General features: G+C 41.0%; 2 protein-coding genes across 4 annotated transcripts; both read left to right on the top strand.

Moving 5' to 3' along the window:
• Positions 1-143: 143 nt before the first annotated feature.
• Positions 144-5,176, top strand: LOC127968708 (uncharacterized). Its single transcript, XM_052570049.1, has 6 exons — positions 144-832; positions 1,319-3,283; positions 3,365-3,551; positions 3,651-3,697; positions 4,417-4,481; positions 4,560-5,176. The coding sequence occupies exons 1-6, from the start codon at positions 776-778 to the stop codon at positions 4,621-4,623; spliced, it is 2,385 nt and encodes a 794-aa protein (XP_052426009.1). The 5' UTR covers positions 144-775; the 3' UTR covers positions 4,624-5,176.
• A 5,975-nt stretch (positions 5,177-11,151) lies between these two features.
• prodh2 (proline dehydrogenase 2) lies at positions 11,152-19,711 on the top strand. Of its 3 annotated transcripts, none has more exons than XM_052570052.1 (11): positions 14,045-14,267; positions 14,405-14,906; positions 15,902-16,092; positions 16,620-16,746; positions 16,917-16,988; positions 17,074-17,154; positions 17,230-17,373; positions 17,503-17,669; positions 18,491-18,601; positions 18,681-18,769; positions 18,855-19,023. In XM_052570052.1, exons 2-11 carry the CDS (start codon positions 14,664-14,666, stop codon positions 18,872-18,874), a joined length of 1,245 nt encoding a protein of 414 aa, XP_052426012.1. In that variant the 5' UTR covers positions 14,045-14,267; positions 14,405-14,663; the 3' UTR covers positions 18,875-19,023. The 3 variants fall into 3 exon arrangements, 2 of the variants coding, with proteins under 2 accessions (XP_052426012.1, XP_052426011.1); XM_052570051.1 differs by having other exon boundaries at positions 14,057-14,267; positions 18,850-19,711; XR_008156059.1 differs by lacking the exons at positions 15,902-16,092; positions 16,620-16,746; positions 16,917-16,988; ... (4 more) ...; positions 18,681-18,769; positions 18,855-19,023 and having other exon boundaries at positions 11,152-14,267; positions 14,405-14,657.
• The last annotated feature ends 931 nt before the right edge of the window (positions 19,712-20,642 follow it).

Here is a 20,642-nt window from a genome sequence, read left to right as displayed (position 1 = left end):
TTTTATTTATTTATATATATTTTTTTTTTACTAATCATATGATGCATGAAACATAATGTCAACGATGTTAATTAAATAAACTCTTGAAAGCAGTCGTGTGTGTGTTGGAGTCTGTGGTAAAGTCAGACAGCTGGAGCCACAGAGGAACTAAACTCAGATGCATGTCAAACCACAACACTTGTGCGCGTTCAGACGAGCAAATTAAGACTTTTAACTGAGCCATCACTTCAGATGCTCTAGTTTTCTACCATAAACAAACGGTCTCATAACTGGCTAATCTCATAATCTGCTACGTTTGAACATGTCGAAATATCTTGAGGGAGGTTGGAAGCACAGCACAAAACCATGGCTGAGTTTTAAAACCAAGTGAGATTTCTTTTCAGACAGCAGGTTCTCGCGCACAAATATAAAAAAAGCTGTTTTCTCTCATAATGTCCAAAAATGCTGCACGCATAGAAGTGGTGCAGGCGCATAAATAACGACGTGTTTTCAGACTTCACTCGGTTAGACACACAGCCTGTGTAGTTAACAGAAGTGTACTTGGAGATGATGTGGTTGGACATGACAGGCTCGATGACTCTCATGGTTTCCTCACGAGTCTGCGCTGGTGTTAATGCTGCTTCACACAGCGTGTCTTCCTCATTAACACACGAGCACTCAGTGTAAACTCAGCGTAGAGGAAGCAGACGTGCTTGTAATGCTCTGAATGCCGAAGAAACCCGTCTCCACCGAGCTTCAGTCTGTCAGCAGTTCATCACTTTTAATTTAATCGGCTATGGATCCGCCTGAAAACTCGGTGAACCACGTTAATCGCACTATTTGGACCGTTTGGGTGAGTAAATACTGCTCTTTTACAAATTCACTGATGAAGTTGTGATACTAATTAGTCTGTATGTTTAATGCCAGTCATATTGCGTAGCTTGTCTGGTCCCTGGACCACAAATCCATTAATAAAGGTCCATTTAAATCATTTCTCCATTGATATATGGTTTGTTAGGAGGACAATATTTGTCTGAGATACAAAAAAATCTTAATATTGAGAAAATAATATTTAAAGTTGTTCAAATGAAGTTCTTAGCAATGCATATTACTAATCAAAAATGAAGTTATGATATATTTATGGTAGGAAATTTACAAAATATCTTCATGGAACATTATCTTTACTTAATATCCTAATTATTTTTGCCATTAAAGAAAATGTGTTATTTTGACCCATACATTGTGTTGTTGTCTATTTCTGCTTCTGTGCTGCAGGCTCAGATATGAACTCTGTGTCTTGAAAAGGCAGACTCATGTGCTCAATGTTTTGCTCGTACAGGGTTATCTGTCTGGGACTGTTGCCAGATATCTCAGACCGGAAGTCACAGCTGAAGGAAACCAAAGTGTTCATGCCAGAACAGATGAAATTAACTTGAAAAGTGCAGTAAACAAGACTGACCGAGACAGAAAGACAAATAATAGTGACAATGAAAATGACAGAGCGGAGGTCAAGTGTTCCCCTTCTAAAGTCAGACTGGCTGCTTCTGTACAGTGGGAAAACACTGGTGTGGGCAAGAAGGACAGTAAGGATAAAGTCTGTGTTTATACCACAAAAAAACAAACTTACCATTGTGCAGCATGGTCCATCGGGACGGATACAGACAGCGAAGGACACACCGCTGAGAAAGTTTCATCCAATGAGGTTCTGGCTGAAGAAAAACATGCAAACTGTGAAAGTGAGGAGAGAAACACCCCACGAGAGCTGGAGATCACTGGAAAAACTGGACGAAACAATGGTGACAATAAAGAAGCATGTGATGAGAATCGTAAGGTTGAGAAGTGTGCAGAGAAGAGAGAAGATGCAGATAACAACGACGTCATGATTCAGTCTGAGCAAGATGGAGAACAAGACAAACAGATCGGTATGATGGACCATGGAGAGACAGAAGAAAGAGGTTTTAAACATACTGATGAAACAGAGAAAAAAATAATAGTCCAGAAGAATCAGGGGGAAACTGAGAGTGATGGAGATCAGAGGATTGAATCACAAGTGCAGGATTTACCGGAACATTTGACGGATGAAGCAAACGGCATTTCAAAGCCGGAGAAGCTGAAAAAAATTGACAAATATTTTGACGAAATCGATGAATTCTCTAAAAATGGGCTTGAGGAGATGATTCTTGGAACTGAGCAGGATGAAGACACCACAGACATGACTAAAAATGAGCTAACAGAGTCCACAAAAACCCTGCAGAGAGAATCTGATGATGAAACAGAACTGAAAATGACCACAGTAATGGATGAAATCATCGATGCATTAGAAGAAACCCTGCTGTCGGATTCAGAAAATACTCCAGAATCAGGAACTGGCTCATCTGAAGGCATGCTTTCAGGTCTGACTGTTTGTGAGTACCTTGGAGAATCACTAGAGGTTGATTGGGGATGTTTTGAGGAGATCCACACTAAGCTACACCATCCTCAATCTCCTGCAGAAGAGCAAGCAGAAGATGCTGAACATGACACTGAAACTCAAACACACAAACCCGAGCTCTCGCTCAAAGAACATGTTGAATTCAGAGCTGGAACAAAGATCCGTTCAGGAGACGAGGAAGCAGAAGCTGTCATCAGAAATGTTACTTTGCAGCCACACAAGCTTCTTGAGTTCACAGAAGGACAATGCAAATTGTCTCAAGGAACAATGAATACTTTCAGTGAAACGCAGAGAGATTCAAGAACGTCTGAAACCACTGGATCTGCAGAGCACATTTCAGATGTCAAACCAGTATCAACGAGGCCTTTGAGCCCAGCAGAGCTTCTGGAGGAACTGCTAGATCTGCAGGGCGAATCAGAGACAGATGTGGCCAAGACCACTTTAGAGTATTTAGAAGAAATTACAAATCAAGTCTTGAAGCAAATGATAGAAACAGAGTGTAACTTTGAAGCAGAACCTTTGGTAGGACTTTCTTCAGAAGAAACTGGTGATGCAGATCATCAAGCACCTGCACGGTGTGTGTCAGAAGATGCTCCTGTCCTGGAAGAAGAACAGACGTTATTAGCTGAGACAGTGGACAGTAGGGTGGAAATCACAAGCAGTGAAGAACATATTAGTTCACCGGCGTGTGAAAGCACTGAAGCTGATGGACGTCATGAGCGGATGCAGAAGTCCATCGCTGGAGAAACAGTGTTGAGACGACATGAGGACTTGATGGAAGTTAACAGACCTGGGATGAAAAGAGGATTTGATCGAATGAACAAAGACCTTCCAGAGGAGAAGATGGAAAGAAAATCTGATCTAATCCTGCAGGTAATATAGAATATTATTATTAGTAAAATCTCGTCCTACCGTCGAGCTGAACCTAAACCTTAAAGCGCTGTTTATCCTTAGGTTTTTGAGGACTCCTCTTTAGACTTCAGCGCTCAGAAGTCTAGGATTGCTGTGAAGAATCCACTCGTCCGGCCTCCTAAAGACCCCAGAAAGCTTCTCTTCAGAGCCTCGGTCGAACCTTCAGATCTCCGCCAGACGACCCCGCTCTCAGCTCCAAACAAACGCATGATTGGACTTAAACTCCCAGGTATTGACCAGAGTAAGACCTTCATCAAGAGTATGTTCAAATGTGATTAGTACTTTAAATCAGTCCATTATTGGTGTATTTTTGCTGGATTGTTTTCAGGGCTGGACTCATGGCTGTCAGAAGCAGAGAGAACACCACAGACACAGGTGCACAAGCACAGCATTACACGCCAGAAACTATACTATACTATACTATACTATACTATACTATATTACAACAAACGAATAAAAACAGGCAAGATTTCTGCACTCCACAAAATCATGCCATGGATTGGGATGAACTATATATATATATATATATATATATATATATATATATATATATATATATATATATATATATATATATATATATATTCGATTTAAATAATATTTTCAAAATGCATTTGTTCAAATTGCTTAGAATCAACAAAAATCTGTTAATTGCAAAAATACATTTATTAGGTTAATGAATATTGTTGGATGTGGAACAAGCAATATTCAATTTACAGTTCATTTGAGTTAATATGAAGCAGATTGAAAGATTTTGTATTTATTGATGATATACATATAAACCTGCTCTCTGTGTATTTTGTAACACATTCAGCTTATTAGTATGACAGAAACCTTGCCTGCTTCATTCATGGGTCAATTATACAATTCAACAAATATGCATCACAATAAGTTAAATGGCTGGAAATTTTATTTTCAGTTCAAATACATCAATCCTGATTATTTATATATATATATATATATATATATATATATATATATATATATATTATTTTTTTTATTTATTTATTTTTTTTTTTTTTTTTGAGTGTATCAAAATATATGTCAGTTATTTTATCTGTAGATGTTTTGTAAGAGAACTGTGTTTTTCACAGCAAAAGTCAGTTGCAGTAAGGGAGGACTCAGCTAAACCCAAATGGACACCGCCTAGGCATCCTGGGTATGACCTTTAATTCAATATGAATTATTCATTTTATTTTATGTTGTTTCAAAACATATTTTATGTTGTTTTGTGCAGCATGGGGAGCCCCTTCATGATGGCAGAACTCAAAAACAAACTCAAGAAGCCAATCCAGGAATAATATTTCATTACATCATGATTTTCAGATGCCTTTTTTTTGTCTTAATCAAGCACTATGCAGCCTGAAAAATTACTTCTTCTACTGCAACACAGCAATTCGTTTTACTTCCACTATTTTGTTTGCTTGGGACAAAATGAAAATCTAAGCTGCAAACACACATTTCTCATGCGACACTTTAACTGAGCTTATCAGCATTTATACTGTGTCTGTATTTACTTATATGCAAAGAAAAAATATGAGGAAAATTATTACAAACTAAATATTATTAAACATTTTTTGCACTTTTTTGCAGAACTTAAACTTTCTGTGACTGTAGTTCAGCAGTCATAGCCAATATGTATCACTAGGGAGCAGCAGAGAGTCCCTGCTGTTGTTTTGTTTCTGAAGGGCATGAGTCACTGGCTGTCATTTATATCATATTTAATAGTAATTTATTGCAATTTGTTATTTTTATATTGTACATTTTTTTTTGTCATCACTTGCTGTGTGTATACTTATTTGAAAAATATTGTATGTAAACAATCATGGCAATAAATACTTGGGATAGAATGTATGACTAGAGGGCTTATCAGAGTAACCTGCTGTCACATGATCATTCACCGCTAGAGTGCAGTAGTCTACTCGCTGTTATTTTATCACTCCGCCGCTGGAGGGCAGCGTGTAATGGCTGTAATGCGCCGCTAGGGGCGGTGGAGAGGGGCTGTCTTCCAGTGAGTGAGGCGCTTGACACCGGCAGAGGCTGTGGAAGAAAAGCCCTAAAAACGGACTGACGTTATACTCTTTAGATTGCTCTGTTTCCTACAGGACTGTCTGGAGTAATTAAAGCTACGTTTCTCTCGTGTATTTCTTTAGCTGTGCTTTCAGATGGAAGTGTCCTGTTTTTGAGCAGATGCGCTCGTTCCTAAAGGCCTTGCTGTTAATGCTAACATTAGCGCTGCTGGGGCTGGAAATACACCAGCACTTTTATAAGATTTATAAGTGTGTTTGTTAGTGTTGTTTGTCTGGAATTTCTTAGGAAACTTGTGTCAGTCTAAGTTTATTCACTGTTAGTTTGGGAACTTAAGCGAAATGAGCAAAATAATGTAAGTTAGACCCTTGTAAAATGATTAATATGATAGCGTTTTGGACCAGGGAGACTATTAAAAAGGATGAATTTAGCTGTTTTTGTGATAAGAGCTGTCGTAATGCTCAGCTAATGTCGACACAAGATTGAACTGTCATCCGAACTTAAAAATATGTCTAGGGTTCGTTTAAAACTTTTGAACTTTTATTAAATTTGCATTTTGACTAAAATCAGGAGTTATTGAACTTCTTTAAAGGCCAGCACCTCATCACTGGTTTTTGGGCTCTCCTGTTAATATTGTGTTCATAGCATGACGTTGTTAATCATAAAATATTCAGATTTAACTTGTTTCAGAAAGCTTTTGTCTCATTAAAACCTCATTAAAACAACTGTCTAAAATAAACAAACTTCCTGCGTCATGACGTCATGTGACGTCATTTGCGTTGACTGAAGGATTAGTCCAGTTAGGGTTCGGGAACGGTACACCGATGTCACGGGTTCAGTACTTACCTCGGTTCGGGGTCATGGTTTGATTTAGGTACAGCAGGGTAAAAGCAAAAATATAAATTACTATGCTGTTTCTTTTCATTTATTTTGAACAGACACTAGTACATATAAAATTATATGTGCGTGTGTGTGTGTAATCTACAGTAGGCCTGCATATGTACATAAAATAAATAAATTCTTGAACTATATTTGATTTAGTTTACAGATAATCAAGGGGGAAAAACAGTGTGACACAATGTAAACTACATATGCTGAGCTCCAGTTCATTTTGTGTCGGCATTATTTGTTCACAGAGAGGAAACGCAAATGGCAGAAAGTGACATCCTTTTTGTATTCTTTATTTTATAAAGCACAATATTTTATTTTCATTATGAGTGTACACAAATAAAACCAGACCCTTATACAGGGATGCATTATTAAGATGGTAAGTGTTTTTATACGGTCTATGGTTTAAAGTTGCTTCTGCTGGTATAAGGAAACAGTTGAAGTACGCACACACACACACACACACACGACTGTGGGAAGTCGTGGCCTACTGGTTGGAGAGTTTAGGGCTGTGGGTTCGAGTCTTGGGTCGGCAATACCATGACTGAGGTGCCCTTGAATTAAATACTTCTGGAAAGTGGGCAGCAACTGTTGGGTCAGTTTAGCCTCCGTTATCTTTGCATATTAAACTGGAATAAGAGAAGTAGACCATATAGTATAGTAAATGTTGACTGTTTGAAAATGTGTCTTCCCTCTTCTTTGCCTCACACAGGTCTTCCCTCCGTGTCTCGTGTGTGTGTGTGGACAGCAGCTCCATCATGGGGGACACGAGTGATCTGGACAGACAGTTCGATCAGCTGAGGAGGTGTGAGCTCATCAAGGAGAACAAGGTCAAAGCCCTGTGATTTATTAATGTAGTAAACTGAAGCAGAGACTGAACGAGCGTGACACACAGCTCTGATCAGGACACAGTCGCTCGATCGTGAGTGTGAGGGGTAAAGCAGATTCATTTCTGTGCGGTCGACACCGCTCTATTAAAACACAACATATTAAAGCATCTTTAATGTTTCCATATGATTTCTACAACACAAAACCGTGAATCGAGGGGTATTACAGAACACTGTGTGAATGTTATAATAAATGTTGTTATTATAACCTTTAATTTACAGAACAGCAGTAAAATGACTTATTTTATTTTATTACTTGTTTTATTTTAGCTGTTTTCAGCCAAATAATTTGAGTAAAAAAAATCTTCCAGTTAACAATTATTTTAGTGAATTAAAATGAATGAAAAGCTGTTATTGTCATTGTATTTTCTGTATACAACTCAAGTATTAGGTTATTTCTTTATGGTCTTAGGGGTAATTGATTAGAGTTGTGTTTTGTGTTACTCAAGAGCTGCAGACTGAGACTAATATAGTAACAAAGATGAGAATAGATAACGAATAATAGTCCACGATCATTTAACTCTCGTCTGGAAACATTGTGTCAGTCCTGAGAGTGAATCTGATTCAAACCAGCTCAGTGAATCACTCAAGTGTTTTTCTGTCTGTGTCTGATTCAAACCATTGTAACTGAAGATGGTGTTGTTCTAAACACTGATATGAAGAAGACGCAGCCCTGATGTCTCTTGTGTCTGTCTCAGGTGTGGTAATGTGGCAGCAATCCTGGAGCTGGACCAGCACCTGCAGAAAGAGTTCATCATATTCAAAGCTGCTCCACAAGACACCAGAGGCATTCCCTCCAAAAAAAACAATCGCTGACTACTTCCTGTGAGCCAGTCTGGAACAGGAAGTGCTGCCCTATGTGTTCTTCTGTTTTCCTCACAATATTTTTAAAGCAATTTTTATGTTATTTTTAGTTCTATAAGAAGTATCACACTTTTTTCTGCTTTAGTTTTAATTGGTAATAACCCAGTTTGTGAGGTGGAGGGTGGTTCTGTGTTACTGTATTGAGTTGAGCTGCGGTCGTCTCTGCAGGGATGAGGAGGACACCAAGAGAGTGGTGCACAGTGCCAAAGACCAGGGGTGGTAAAAGTACTCAGAAGTTATACTCCAGTAAAAGTAGACAATCTAAATAAAAAATGACTCCAGTAAAAGTAGAAAAGTCCTCCATTCGAACATCACTTGAGTAAAAGTATCCGATTTAAAATATACTTAAGTACCGGAAGTAAAAAGTAAATATTCAAATTAACTGTAAATATCAATAATTAAGCAGATCAGTTGTTTTGGGAGTGATATACAGTGTTTTAATTGAACAAATGATCAGATTAGATACTTAAGAATTTGTTAGATTTACAATCAAAAGAGACAATGAAGAACCTTGTGGCAGTATAGGGATTGAACTTTCAATAGACATGTTCCATAACATCATAGCTGCATCAAACAGAAGATGTGCAAGATACAAGGTAAGACTGTTTCAGAATATCAAAGAGGAAGAACCACCTCTTTAAAGAGTTAGTTCTCCCAAAAAAGAAAATTCTGTCGTTCGCATTTTAGGGGCTAAATATTAAGTTATTGGTATTGTCCCTTCGACCTGCGGACATGAAAAACAACCACAGACTTGGCAACACTGGTTGGCATATACTACACACAGCCATTATTCACTGGCAATATACACGATTTTGTGTTAGTTGACGGTGGACTACGGCTCTGTGTAGTAACTTCTGCTCCACCTGAACCAGTGTTGCCAAGACCGTGGTTGTTTTTCATGTCTGCTGATCGAAGAAAACCCAATCCCAATAGCTTGATATTTAGCGCCTAAAATGTGAATTTTACCAAGGCAACCCTCCCAAAAAACGTATATTTTAACCCCGGGAAGCATTTTTTTATCCTGGAAACGCGTTTGTGCTAGTTTTGGACTAGTTTTGAGAAGCAACTGGTCAGGATTTGTTGTGAAAACCTGGCAACCCTGATCTGAAGGCACTTGCTGGAGATATACTTTTAATTACAGGAGCATCTTTACTGATGAGATGAACATGAAAATCGCATTAGATTTTTTGCACAGCCCTACTGAAATTTAATTCACCCGTGGCAGGCAAAGAAGACATTTCAGCCAATAAGAATCTCCCTTGACTTCAGTGAATTCAAACATATCCTTGAGATATGGCCATGGGTGATCCCTTTCGGCAATCTCAGGATCAATGCGGGCAGCAAGAGCTGCACTATCACCTATTTTAGCGGTCATCTTCCACCTCAAACTAACTGCTGCGTGAGCGTATGTTGGCAAAGGACTTGCGAAGTCGCGCGTTCCTTTTTTCAAGAGAAAACCAAATTTTTCATTGGTTTGTAAAATCATTGTAATAAACACTTGAAGCGGGCATGGGGAAATGTATCGGAGTAAAAAGTTAACTTTGTCTTTAATGAAGTATTGGAGTAAGAGTGAAAGTAGATGCAAATAAAACATACTCAAGTAAAGTACAGATCCCCGAAAAAAATACTTAAGTAAAGTAGTAAAGTATTTTTACTTCGTTACTTACCACCACTGCCAAAGACGAGGTCAGCGCTGAACACACTCCGTCAGATCTCCAGAACACTCCAGAACACACATAGCCACGACTCCAGAACACACACCAGAACACGCTCTTCCACATCTCCAGAACACTCCAGAACACACACCTCCACGACTCCAGAACACACACCAGAACACGCTCCTCCACATCTCCTGAACACTCCAGAACACACACCAGAACATGCTCATCCACATCTCCGGAACACTCCAGAACACACACAAGAACACGCTCTTCCACTTCTCCAGAACACTTCAGAATACACACCAGAACACACTCCTCCCCATCTTCAGAACACACACCAGAACACGCTCCTCGACATCTCCAGAACACTCCAGAACACACACCAGAACACGCTCTTCCACATCTCCAGAACACGCTCCTCGACATCTCCAGAACACTCCAGAACACACACCAGAACACGCTCCTCGACATCTCCAGAACACTCCAGAACACACACCTCCACGACTCCAGAACACACACCAGAACACGCTCTTCCACATCTCCGGAACACTCCAGAATACACACCAGAACACGCTCTTCCACATCTCCGGAACACTCCAGAACACACACCAGAACACGCTCCTCCTCATCTCCAGAACACTCCAGAACACACACCAGAACACGCTCTTCCACATCTCCAGAACACTCCAGAACACACACCAGAACATGCTCATCCACATCTCCGGAACACTCCAGAACACACACCAGAACATGCTCATCCACATCTCCGGAACACTCCAGAACACACACCAGAACATGCTCATCCACATCTCCGGAACACTCCAGAACACACACCAGAACATGCTCATCCACATCTCCGGAACACTCCAGAACACACACCAGAACATGCTCATCCACATCTCCGGAACACTCCAGAACACACACCAGAACATGCTCATCCACATCTCCGGAACACTCCAGAACACACACCAGAACATGCTCATCCACATCTCAGGAACAATCCAGAACACACACCAGAACATGCTCATCCACATCTCCGGAACACTCCAGAACACACACCAGAACACGCTCCTCCACATCTCCGGAACACTCCAGAACACACACCAGAACACGCTCCTCCACATCTCCAGAACACACACCAGAACACGCTCCTCCACATCTCCTGAACACTCCAGAACACACACCAGAACATGCTCATCCACATCTCCGGAACACTCCAGAACACACACCAGAACATGCTCATCCACATCTCCGGAACACTCCAGAACACACACCAGAACACGCTCCTCCTCATCTCCAGAACACTCCAGAACACACACCAGAACACGCTCCTCCACATCTCCTGAACACTCCAGAACACACACCAGAACACGCTCCTCCACATCTCCGGAACACTCCAGAACACACACCAGAACATGCTCATCCACATCTCCGGAACAATCCAGAACACACACCAGAACACGCTCCTCCACATCTCCTGAACACTCCAGAACACACACCAGAACATGCTCATCCACATCTCCGGAACACTCCAGAACACACACCAGAACATGCTCATCCACATCTCCGGAACACTCCAGAACACACACCAGAACACGCTCCTCCTCATCTCCAGAACACTCCAGAACACACACCAGAACACGCTCTTCCACATCTCCAGAACACTCCAGAACACACACCAGAACACGCTCCTCCTCATCTCCGGAACACTCCAGAACACACACCAGAACATGCTCATCCACATCTCCGGAACACTCCAGAACACACACCAGAACATGCTCATCCACATCTCCGGAACACTCCAGAACACACACCAGAACACGCTCCTCCACATCTCCAGAACACACACCAGAACACGCTCCTCCACATCTCCTGAACACTCCAGAACACACACCAGAACATGCTCATCCACATCTCCGGAACACTCCAGAACACACACCAGAACATGCTCATCCACATCTCCGGAACACTCCAGAACACACACCAGAACACGCTCCTCCTCATCTCCAGAACACTCCAGAACACACACCAGAACACGCTCCTCCACATCTCCTGAACACTCCAGAACACACACCAGAACACGCTCCTCCACATCTCCGGAACACTCCAGAACACACACCAGAACATGCTCATCCACATCTCCGGAACAATCCAGAACACACACCAGAACACGCTCCTCCACATCTCCTGAACACTCCAGAACACACACCAGAACATGCTCATCCACATCTCCGGAACACTCCAGAACACACACCAGAACATGCTCATCCACATCTCCGGAACACTCCAGAACACACACCAGAACACGCTCCTCCTCATCTCCAGAACACTCCAGAACACACACCAGAACACGCTCTTCCACATCTCCAGAACACTCCAGAACACACACCAGAACACGCTCCTCCTCATCTCCGGAACACTCCAGAACACACACCAGAACATGCTCATCCACATCTCCGGAACACTCCAGAACACACACCAGAACATGCTCATCCACATCTCCGGAACACTCCAGAACACACACCAGAACACGCTCCTCCTCATCTCCAGAACACACACCAGAACATGCTCATCCACATCTCCGGAACACTCCAGAACACACACCAGAACACGCTCCTCCTCATCTCCAGAACACTCCAGAACACACACCAGAACACGCTCTTCCACATCTCCGGAACACTCCAGAACACACACCAGAACATGCTCATCCACATCCCCGGAACACTCCAGAACACACACCAGAACATGCTCATCCACATCTCCGGAACACTCCAGAACACACACCAGAACATGCTCATCCACATCTCCGGAACAATCCAGAACACACACCAGAACATGCTCATCCACATCTCCGGAACACTCCAGAACACACACCAGAACATGCTCATCCACATCTCCGGAACACTCCAGAACACACACCAGAACATGCTCATCCACATCTCCGGAACACTCCAGAACACACACCAGAACATGCTCATCCACATCTCCGGAACAATCCAGAACACACACCAGAACATGCTCATCCACATCTCCGGAACACTCCAGAACACACACCAGAACACGCTCCTCCACATCTCCGGAACACTCCAGAACACACACCAGAACATGCTCATCCACATCTCCGGAACACTCCAGAACACACACCAGAACATGCTCATCCACATCTCCGGAACACTCCAGAACACACACCAGAACATGCTCATCCACATCTCCGGAACACTCCAGAACACACACCAGAACATGCTCATCCACATCTCCGGAACACTCCAGAACACACACCAGAACATGCTCATCCACATCTCCACAAAAGGTGTAATGTCAGTTGAAGTGATTCATCAAGCAGCTTTATGTTGAATACGGCAGCAGATTTCTTCAGATTCCTGTTTCACCCTCAGAAATCTGCCAAATGATAAATGTGACTTCCACGAAAGCTTCATTCTGTTCTGCCATGAAAAAATAAAATAAATAAAATAAAAAAATCTGACAAAAATGTTTGACAGTCAGACAATTGATAGTTTTTTTTTTCTCCTCTCGAGAGTTATAAACTTAGCTTATCTTTCAATTGTGACTTTCTCAAAAATTCTGAGTTTACATTTCACCATTCTGTGTGATCAAAATTCCTAGGTAATTGTGACGTTTTATCCTGTATTTTGACACACTTTTATCCTGTCCTGGGTTCATTGATCTGTCCGTACACTACCAGTTGAGCAGCAGGTCTTGTGAATGACTGTCTGTATGTGAATATTTTAACCCAGTGGAGTCTGTAAGCATACAGTGACCACTAACCACAATAGTGTTGGAGCCATGCATTCTTTGCAGGGAAATAAATGTATGTACAACATTATTCACAGACAGTACTTCAGGGAACCTTATCAAAATCATATTAATATAGTGCTAGTATAACCAAAGTGAAAGGACCACAGTTGAAGTCAGATTACACAGTGAGACCTGTGTGACGACATGCATCTTTTTCCTGATCATTTTAGAATAACTCAAGAGTGACTGTGGAAACTTAAGTGAAAGGGGGTTTGGAGTTAATTTTTGTTAGTATTGACTATTCAGGACAAAGTCTAGCGCAATCTTTTGTCCAACACATCACTGCACAACAGCAGAATCTGTCTTCTTCCCAAGATCCAAGGTCAGACTGACATCTGCTCTGTTCCCTTGCTTATCCTTTCTGCTGCAGTTCTGCCATTTATTTTTTAATCTATCAATATATATATATATATATAATGCAGTTGTTTATGAAATTGTAATATTAGTGCCTTTTACAATATCAATTAGATATACCGTGAGATTAAAGTGGTTTTTGAGCATATAGTGTATTTCCAAATCCAAATTATTCCAATTTTGGTTTAATATATCATAAATGTCTTTTGCATATGAAAACTGAACACTGATGCTCTGTCATATTTTACAGAGAAGTGGGAGCACAAACTATCTGCCCCTTGTCCTTAATGTCCCAAAGTTCAAACTTCAGTCAGTCATTAACTAACATGCCTAAACGAACCTCCCCTCTCTCTGTCCTGCTCATTTGCTCTCATCCTCTCAGTTTATTTGCACTAGAAACATTGCACAGAACAGTGATTGTGTCAGTCTTGCCAGACATAATTACAGGTAAGGTACTTTTTGTTCTAATTTCTCAACAATTTTAGACTTTTTTTTCTCTCCCCAATTTTTTGGAAGTGGTATATTTGTGGATTTGGACATTAAAGTGAAACTCTTGTTTCTTTTCTACGTTCATCTGCTTACAGGTGTCCCTGATGTCTGGTCTGTAGAGATCTGTGTCGAATCCAAAAGGTGTCAGTCCATATATGTGTGAATGAATGCACACATGAGCTGTGGTGTTTGCTGAATGAGATTTGAAACTGCACGATATTGAAGCGTAGTGCTGCAGTGGCTCACTTCTGCAGCTCTTAAGATAAGCTTTGTGCTGGGATCAATAGTTCACCACTTTAGGTTTTATCAAAACAACTTTTCTTAACATCTTCAGCAAGTGTCTGAGCAGTGGAGATGTGTTCTCTTCTGCGGCCGCCAATGTTCAGTCGTTTTATATCTGTGCGGCTCAAGAGCGTGGCCGCCTCTCAGTCCCTGCCGGCCAAACGTGACCGAAGCCTCTGTAACCCCTCATCGCCTGACTTTCTGACCTTTGAGGATCCTCAAGCATTCAAGGTGAAGAGTTTCTGGGAGCTGATCCGAGCTCTCGGAGTCTTCAGGCTTTGCTCCTTCCCTGTGCTGGTTAATAACTGTAGTAAGGTGAGGCAACAGCTGGAATTTTGTGTGAACTACCAATGAAGCACACTTACTGATTTATAAAGTCACCACAGTTTGACACATTCTGTTAGCTTGAAAAATGTAGAAATGTCATCTGGTGTAGAAGAAATATATAGCTGAGTAACATCTCTGTAGCAGTGTAAACTAATTTCATGTTTTCTATTAATATTTCCAAGAGGCAGCATGTAAAACAAAAACAGGAGAGGTCCTAAGACAGATCCTTGCAGTGCTCCATACTTTTGCCACTGTAAGATTAAATTTTTCCTCATTTACAGAGACAAAATTTAAATAGTCAGACAGACAGGATCTAAACGCCTGTCCCTGAATATCAATGTCAGTGTAGCTTGCTAATTTACTTCAAACTAGTTGTGTATTCTTAGTGAGAGGCTTAATATCCACCAGATTGAAGGTTCTCAAGACGTGACCTACAGATAAGGAGACATATATAACATTGAGAATAGGCTATAGAGAGCAGTTCTCTTGATAGATCAGTGGGTATGGGATCTAGTACACGTGTGATATGGCTAATCTTATCTATAAAATCTCTTATATTTACACCTGTAACATAAGTTCTCCAAGTAACTTTAAGAATATTGCTGTAGATTGTTGGCTACAATTCAGTAGCCGAATGCATTGAAACTTATTCAATTTACAGTAACTTTAGTGCAATAGATCTGATGTTTGAAAATCATTTTTGTTTGACATTTTACAATTATCTGGTTTAATCAGATGTTTTCTTGGTCCTGGTGTTAACATATTTGTATTCACTGTTTGGGGAACAGACACCGTGTAGAATGGACTACATAGCCTATGTTCTAACCACTTGACACTACACGATATCAAAACTATAATTTGTTTGAAATTTTACATTCTGCAGTAACATGGTTGTGTATCGTCCTGAAGATGTTATCTAGCAGAAGCTCCCTTGAAAACATTAAATGACACTAATGTGTCTGATTATCTCATGTCTAATGAAGCTGATGGCCATTACGAGGAAGGTTTTGGGTCAGCGATGTTTCTGCATGGTCGTGCGTCCGTCTGTGTATGCTCAGTTTGTGGCCGGTGAAACAGAAGGTGAGATCGCAGACTCCATGCAGAAGATGAGCTCACTGGGGCTTCACCCCATGCTAGCCGTCCCCATCGAAGAGGACCTGGGAGAGAGCACCGGGTAAGACAACATTTTGTCTTTATGAGGGCACATTATGTAAACATGTAACGTGTCATTGATTTATGACAAACACTTCAATCTAATAAAGCGTGGATGAACAGTAGAGCAGCACCACAGGATTAAATTGAGATTCTTGTGTTGTTTATTTTGACACACATTCGAGTAAAATGGCTTTTTGAATATAAAAAAATATATATATTCTGTTTGGCAGCTGCCAGGAGTACGCACGTACCCTGTAAGCCCAGGGGCTGAGCTGCACCGTGGGACCCAGTATTTTGTTTTGTTTTGTTTTTAGCTTTGAGTTTTCATTAATTTCACAACCCACTGTGCAACTGTTTTCTAGGAATGCTGAATTTGCAGCAGTGCCGTTTCTTTCTTTCTTTTTATAAAACCTGCACGAAACTTGATATTGAATTAATAATATACAATTTGGTTAACTTTGTTCTTTTTGCATCTAAATGTTGCAGAACAGTGTATTTTACTGTCAAATACTGTGACTTTGATCATGACACACTTTATTTCCACAGGGAACGTCGATATGAAGACAACCTGGCGTCCATGCTGGAGTGTGTGCACATGTCTCACAGCAAAGGCTGGAGTAAAAATCCCATGATGCAGCTGAAGATCACAGCTCTCGTCAGCCCTGAGCTGTGTGTGAGTGTTTCATCACTTCATTTGAGTCGAGATGAACAACCATTCAGCTTCTTTGTTTGATATGTACTTTTGAAAGAATGATCCTGTCCTTTCCGTCATTGCTGTCCTTTTCCTTATTTAAAGTACAGATGTTGCTAGCAGTATTAGTAATTATATGAATTCCTGTTCAGGTGAAGCTGACTTCTCTGCTGAAGATGGAGCAGTATGATCTGAACATGCTTGTGAGAGCCATGGAGGGAAAGGTACAGATATTATCATCACAAGCTTCTTGTAATCAGCTTTTATTTAGTATGTATTGCTTTATATGGTGTTCTTTTTAACTGGTAGGAGGTCATGTTTCCTGGTCTGAGCGAGAGTGAAAACACACACTTCCTGCTGGGCCTCCAGAGACTCAACAGAATCGGAGAGGTACCAAACCTTGAACCCAAGTGAACCGAAAGAGCGTTAGCGCTGGGACTGAGTGGACATGCTGTGTGTTCACAGGCGAGTGTTAATAAAGTACGAGTTTTGGTGGACGCGGAGTACACGTACATGAATCCTGCCCTGTCACTCATCACCGCAGCCATGATGAAGAAGTTCAATCAACAGAGCGCCTGGATCTGGAACACGTATCAGTGCTACCTGAAGGTCACAGCCAAGCTTGCTTTGCCATTACAAAGTCTTGACAAACAAAAACAACACCAAGGTGTTTAAAAATAAAAGCCCTCTGCTGTGTAAAATCACATTTTATATCCCTACTGGCGTCTGTTTCTTCAGGAATCAAGGAATCTACTGCTTGATGCCATTCAGACGTCCATCGATCAGTCTTTCTGTTTCGGTGTTAAGCTCGTCAGAGGTGCTTACATGGACAAAGAGAGAAAACTAGCTGAGAAAGAAGGGCGAACGGATCCAATCCATGAATCGTGGGAGCGAACTAATGACAGGTGATGCTTCGACTCCAAAGCCTGCTGCATCTCAGACTTCATACTTTTTTATCAAGTGAAAGGCCTTTTAATACAATTGTACACACATTCACCTTCAGCTTGTGGTTCACGTTAATTTGTGCTCTGAAACCTTTGCTTGCTTTATGCAAAATATTATTATAATTATTATTTTTAAATCATGTTAAAATACGAGTATTTTTGAGGTATGTCATACAAGTATGTTTTGCTGTTATATAAATCTCAGTGAATTTCATCTGACTTTTTGACCAAATAAATAACATCTGCACCAGTTTGAATCTGAAGAAAATTAAGGTGAGTATGAGCTCTTCACATTCTCATTATATTATACCATGGGCCATAAAAGCCTGATATATCTCAACAACAAAAGTCTTGTTTTAGATATTGTGTGAAGGACTTTAATTTAATCCATTAAAACAAACAAATAAATACGATTTTTAGACAGATTTATTCCGTATGTCCTAGGTCAAAAACATTATTTCATAAAACAAACCTTAACAAAAGTAGTTGTGTAGTACAATAACTGGCTTAATTATAGGATTTCCCTGGGAATAAAATTCCTGGATATTTCTATATTTATAAACTCCTATTTACTTTATTTATTTATTTATTGTTGTTTTTGTTGTAGTTTTTTTTCAGCTCTGAAATATTTCATTGGGTATGCACAACTTTGTGGTTGCAATATCTATTCAAATGTGTATAACTGCAGCTTGGTTTATGTATTTATTAAAATCTAATGCTAATCGATTTTGTTTCCTTGAATTGAAATGTGCTGAAAGTTTTTCCATGCCTTCTCTTTGCAGTTATAACGGATGTCTGGAGATCATGCTGAGGCTGGTTTCAGAGACACCGGAGCGCTACATGATAATTGTGGCCACTCACAATGAAGAATCAGTGCGGCGCGCCGTGACACGGTACACCTGCGTGACTGACTGGTGTTCGCCGTCAGTGTGGAGCTCCCTGATGCTGATTGTTCATGTGTTTGTGTTATAGCATGGAGGAGCTGGGGCTTGACAGAGACACAGACGCGGTGTGTTTTGGTCAGCTGTTGGGCATGTGTGACCACGTGTCTCTCACTCTCGGTAAGAAGCTTGATTCTGAATGCACTCATGTGCTTGACTCTCTGGAGCAGCCGTAACATCAGGTGCTCTTCTCCTATCAGCGCAGCATGGTTTCTCTGTGTATAAGTCTGTGCCATACGGCTCGGTGGAGGACACACTGCCGTATCTGGTCCGCCGTGCTCAGGAGAACCGGACCGTGCTCCAGGGAATCCGTAAGGAACGAGACCTGCTCCGACGGGAGCTGCGCCGCAGACTCAAAGAGAAGATCACAGGCACAGCCTAAAGACTCTCACACAGGGCTATCACACAGAGCCCCGCAGACACATACCATGTAGCTTTCAAATAAGCCTGAAGGAGTTGATTAGTTGGATCAGGTGTGTTTCGTTGAGGTTGAATCTAAACTCTGCAGGGCTCTGGTCCTCCAGGGACTGAGTTTCACATCCCTGCTTACATCAGAACTGGGATGATGGCCATGCATTCGAGGCATTAGCCTTTGAAAGATGCGAACAATAGTGTCTTCTAGTAGATGTTAATAATGATTTGGGATTAAAATGAACATTAATTCAAAACTGGCCCTTTTTAATGCATGTTCCTGGTGTTTCTGTGCACAATTCACCAGTGCAAATTATTCCAAAGGAAAAAAAAGTCTGCCTTTGTAACACACATTATTGGGAACAATTAAGATTTATATCATTTATTCTAAGGAGTCTCTTCTGCTCACCAAGACATCATTTATTAGATCAAAAACACAGTATATTGTGAAATATTATTAGTTTAAAACAGATGTTTTCTGTGTGAATCTGTGTTAAAGTGTAATGTATTTCTGTGATGCTCCGCTGTATTTTCAGCATCATTCCTCCAGTCTTCAGTGTCACATGATCTTCAGAAATCAAGCACTATGAACTTTGCCTTGGTCATAAACCAAAGAAAATCAAATAAAATATATTAAAATATTCCCAACAACTTCTCTATCATGTTGTTCTTAAACATGGTTTGTCTCTTAGCGTCAGTGTAGTGCTGTTTACCTGACCTTGTTATAAACCTTCTCTGTCCAACACCAAATAGAAAAGGAGGGAAGAGAAACGAGTGGAGCTGGGAAAATGAAGGAGGGCTTTGAGGTAATCATCACCTGGACTTTAATGGTCTTTCCTCAGTTTCTCACACACACACACACACACACACACACACCACTGTAAATAATAATATTAATTTAAACACAATTAGAAATAAGTAAAATATACATCAATATTCAACTATTACATTAAATATTAGGTCAGGATAAAACATAACTTCAAACCATATCAAGAACTGCAGAGATTTTCTTTTTCTGACATAAGCTCTAAAAAGTATTACATTTTAAACTACAGTATTTTGGTTTATTTTTCCAATGCAGTCATAAAATGCACAGTGCTTCCATCATCTTCAGAGCAAAGTCATTGATTGATGCAGACATCACCATCTCCTCACAAACTTTGTCTTACCTGTTGTTTTCTGGTTATTATCAGAATACTACTCTTGTGCCAAGGTCAATGTAAGACCCTTGAGCATGAGATGCTGGGCGGTCTGTAAACATGCCTGAGGGGTAAATGCAGGGAGTACGAGGATCCTGTCAGAGACGGAGTGAGTAGGGAGGAAACAGAGGAGGAGAGCGAGGAGTCGAGGGAAGGGAGCAAAGCAGTGCGCAGTACCACATCTGGCAGAAAGAATTGAGCTGCTAGAAGCTGCCTATCTCAGAGGGAGCTACGGCGGGGTAAGCATTTGAAGAGGAAGGGCATTGTGGATGGGTCGAGGCTGGATTAAACTGAAACACTCTGCACTGACTCCTGATCTCTGTCACCATGGCAACACCAGAGCTGTCACTCAACACATGGAAACAAAGTAACTGGAGATACTG

This window comes from Carassius gibelio, chromosome B12, assembly GCF_023724105.1.
Source record: "Carassius gibelio isolate Cgi1373 ecotype wild population from Czech Republic chromosome B12, carGib1.2-hapl.c, whole genome shotgun sequence".
NCBI lineage: Eukaryota > Metazoa > Chordata > Actinopteri > Cypriniformes > Cyprinidae > Carassius > Carassius gibelio.
This window is presented reverse-complemented; position numbering and strand designations above follow the sequence as displayed.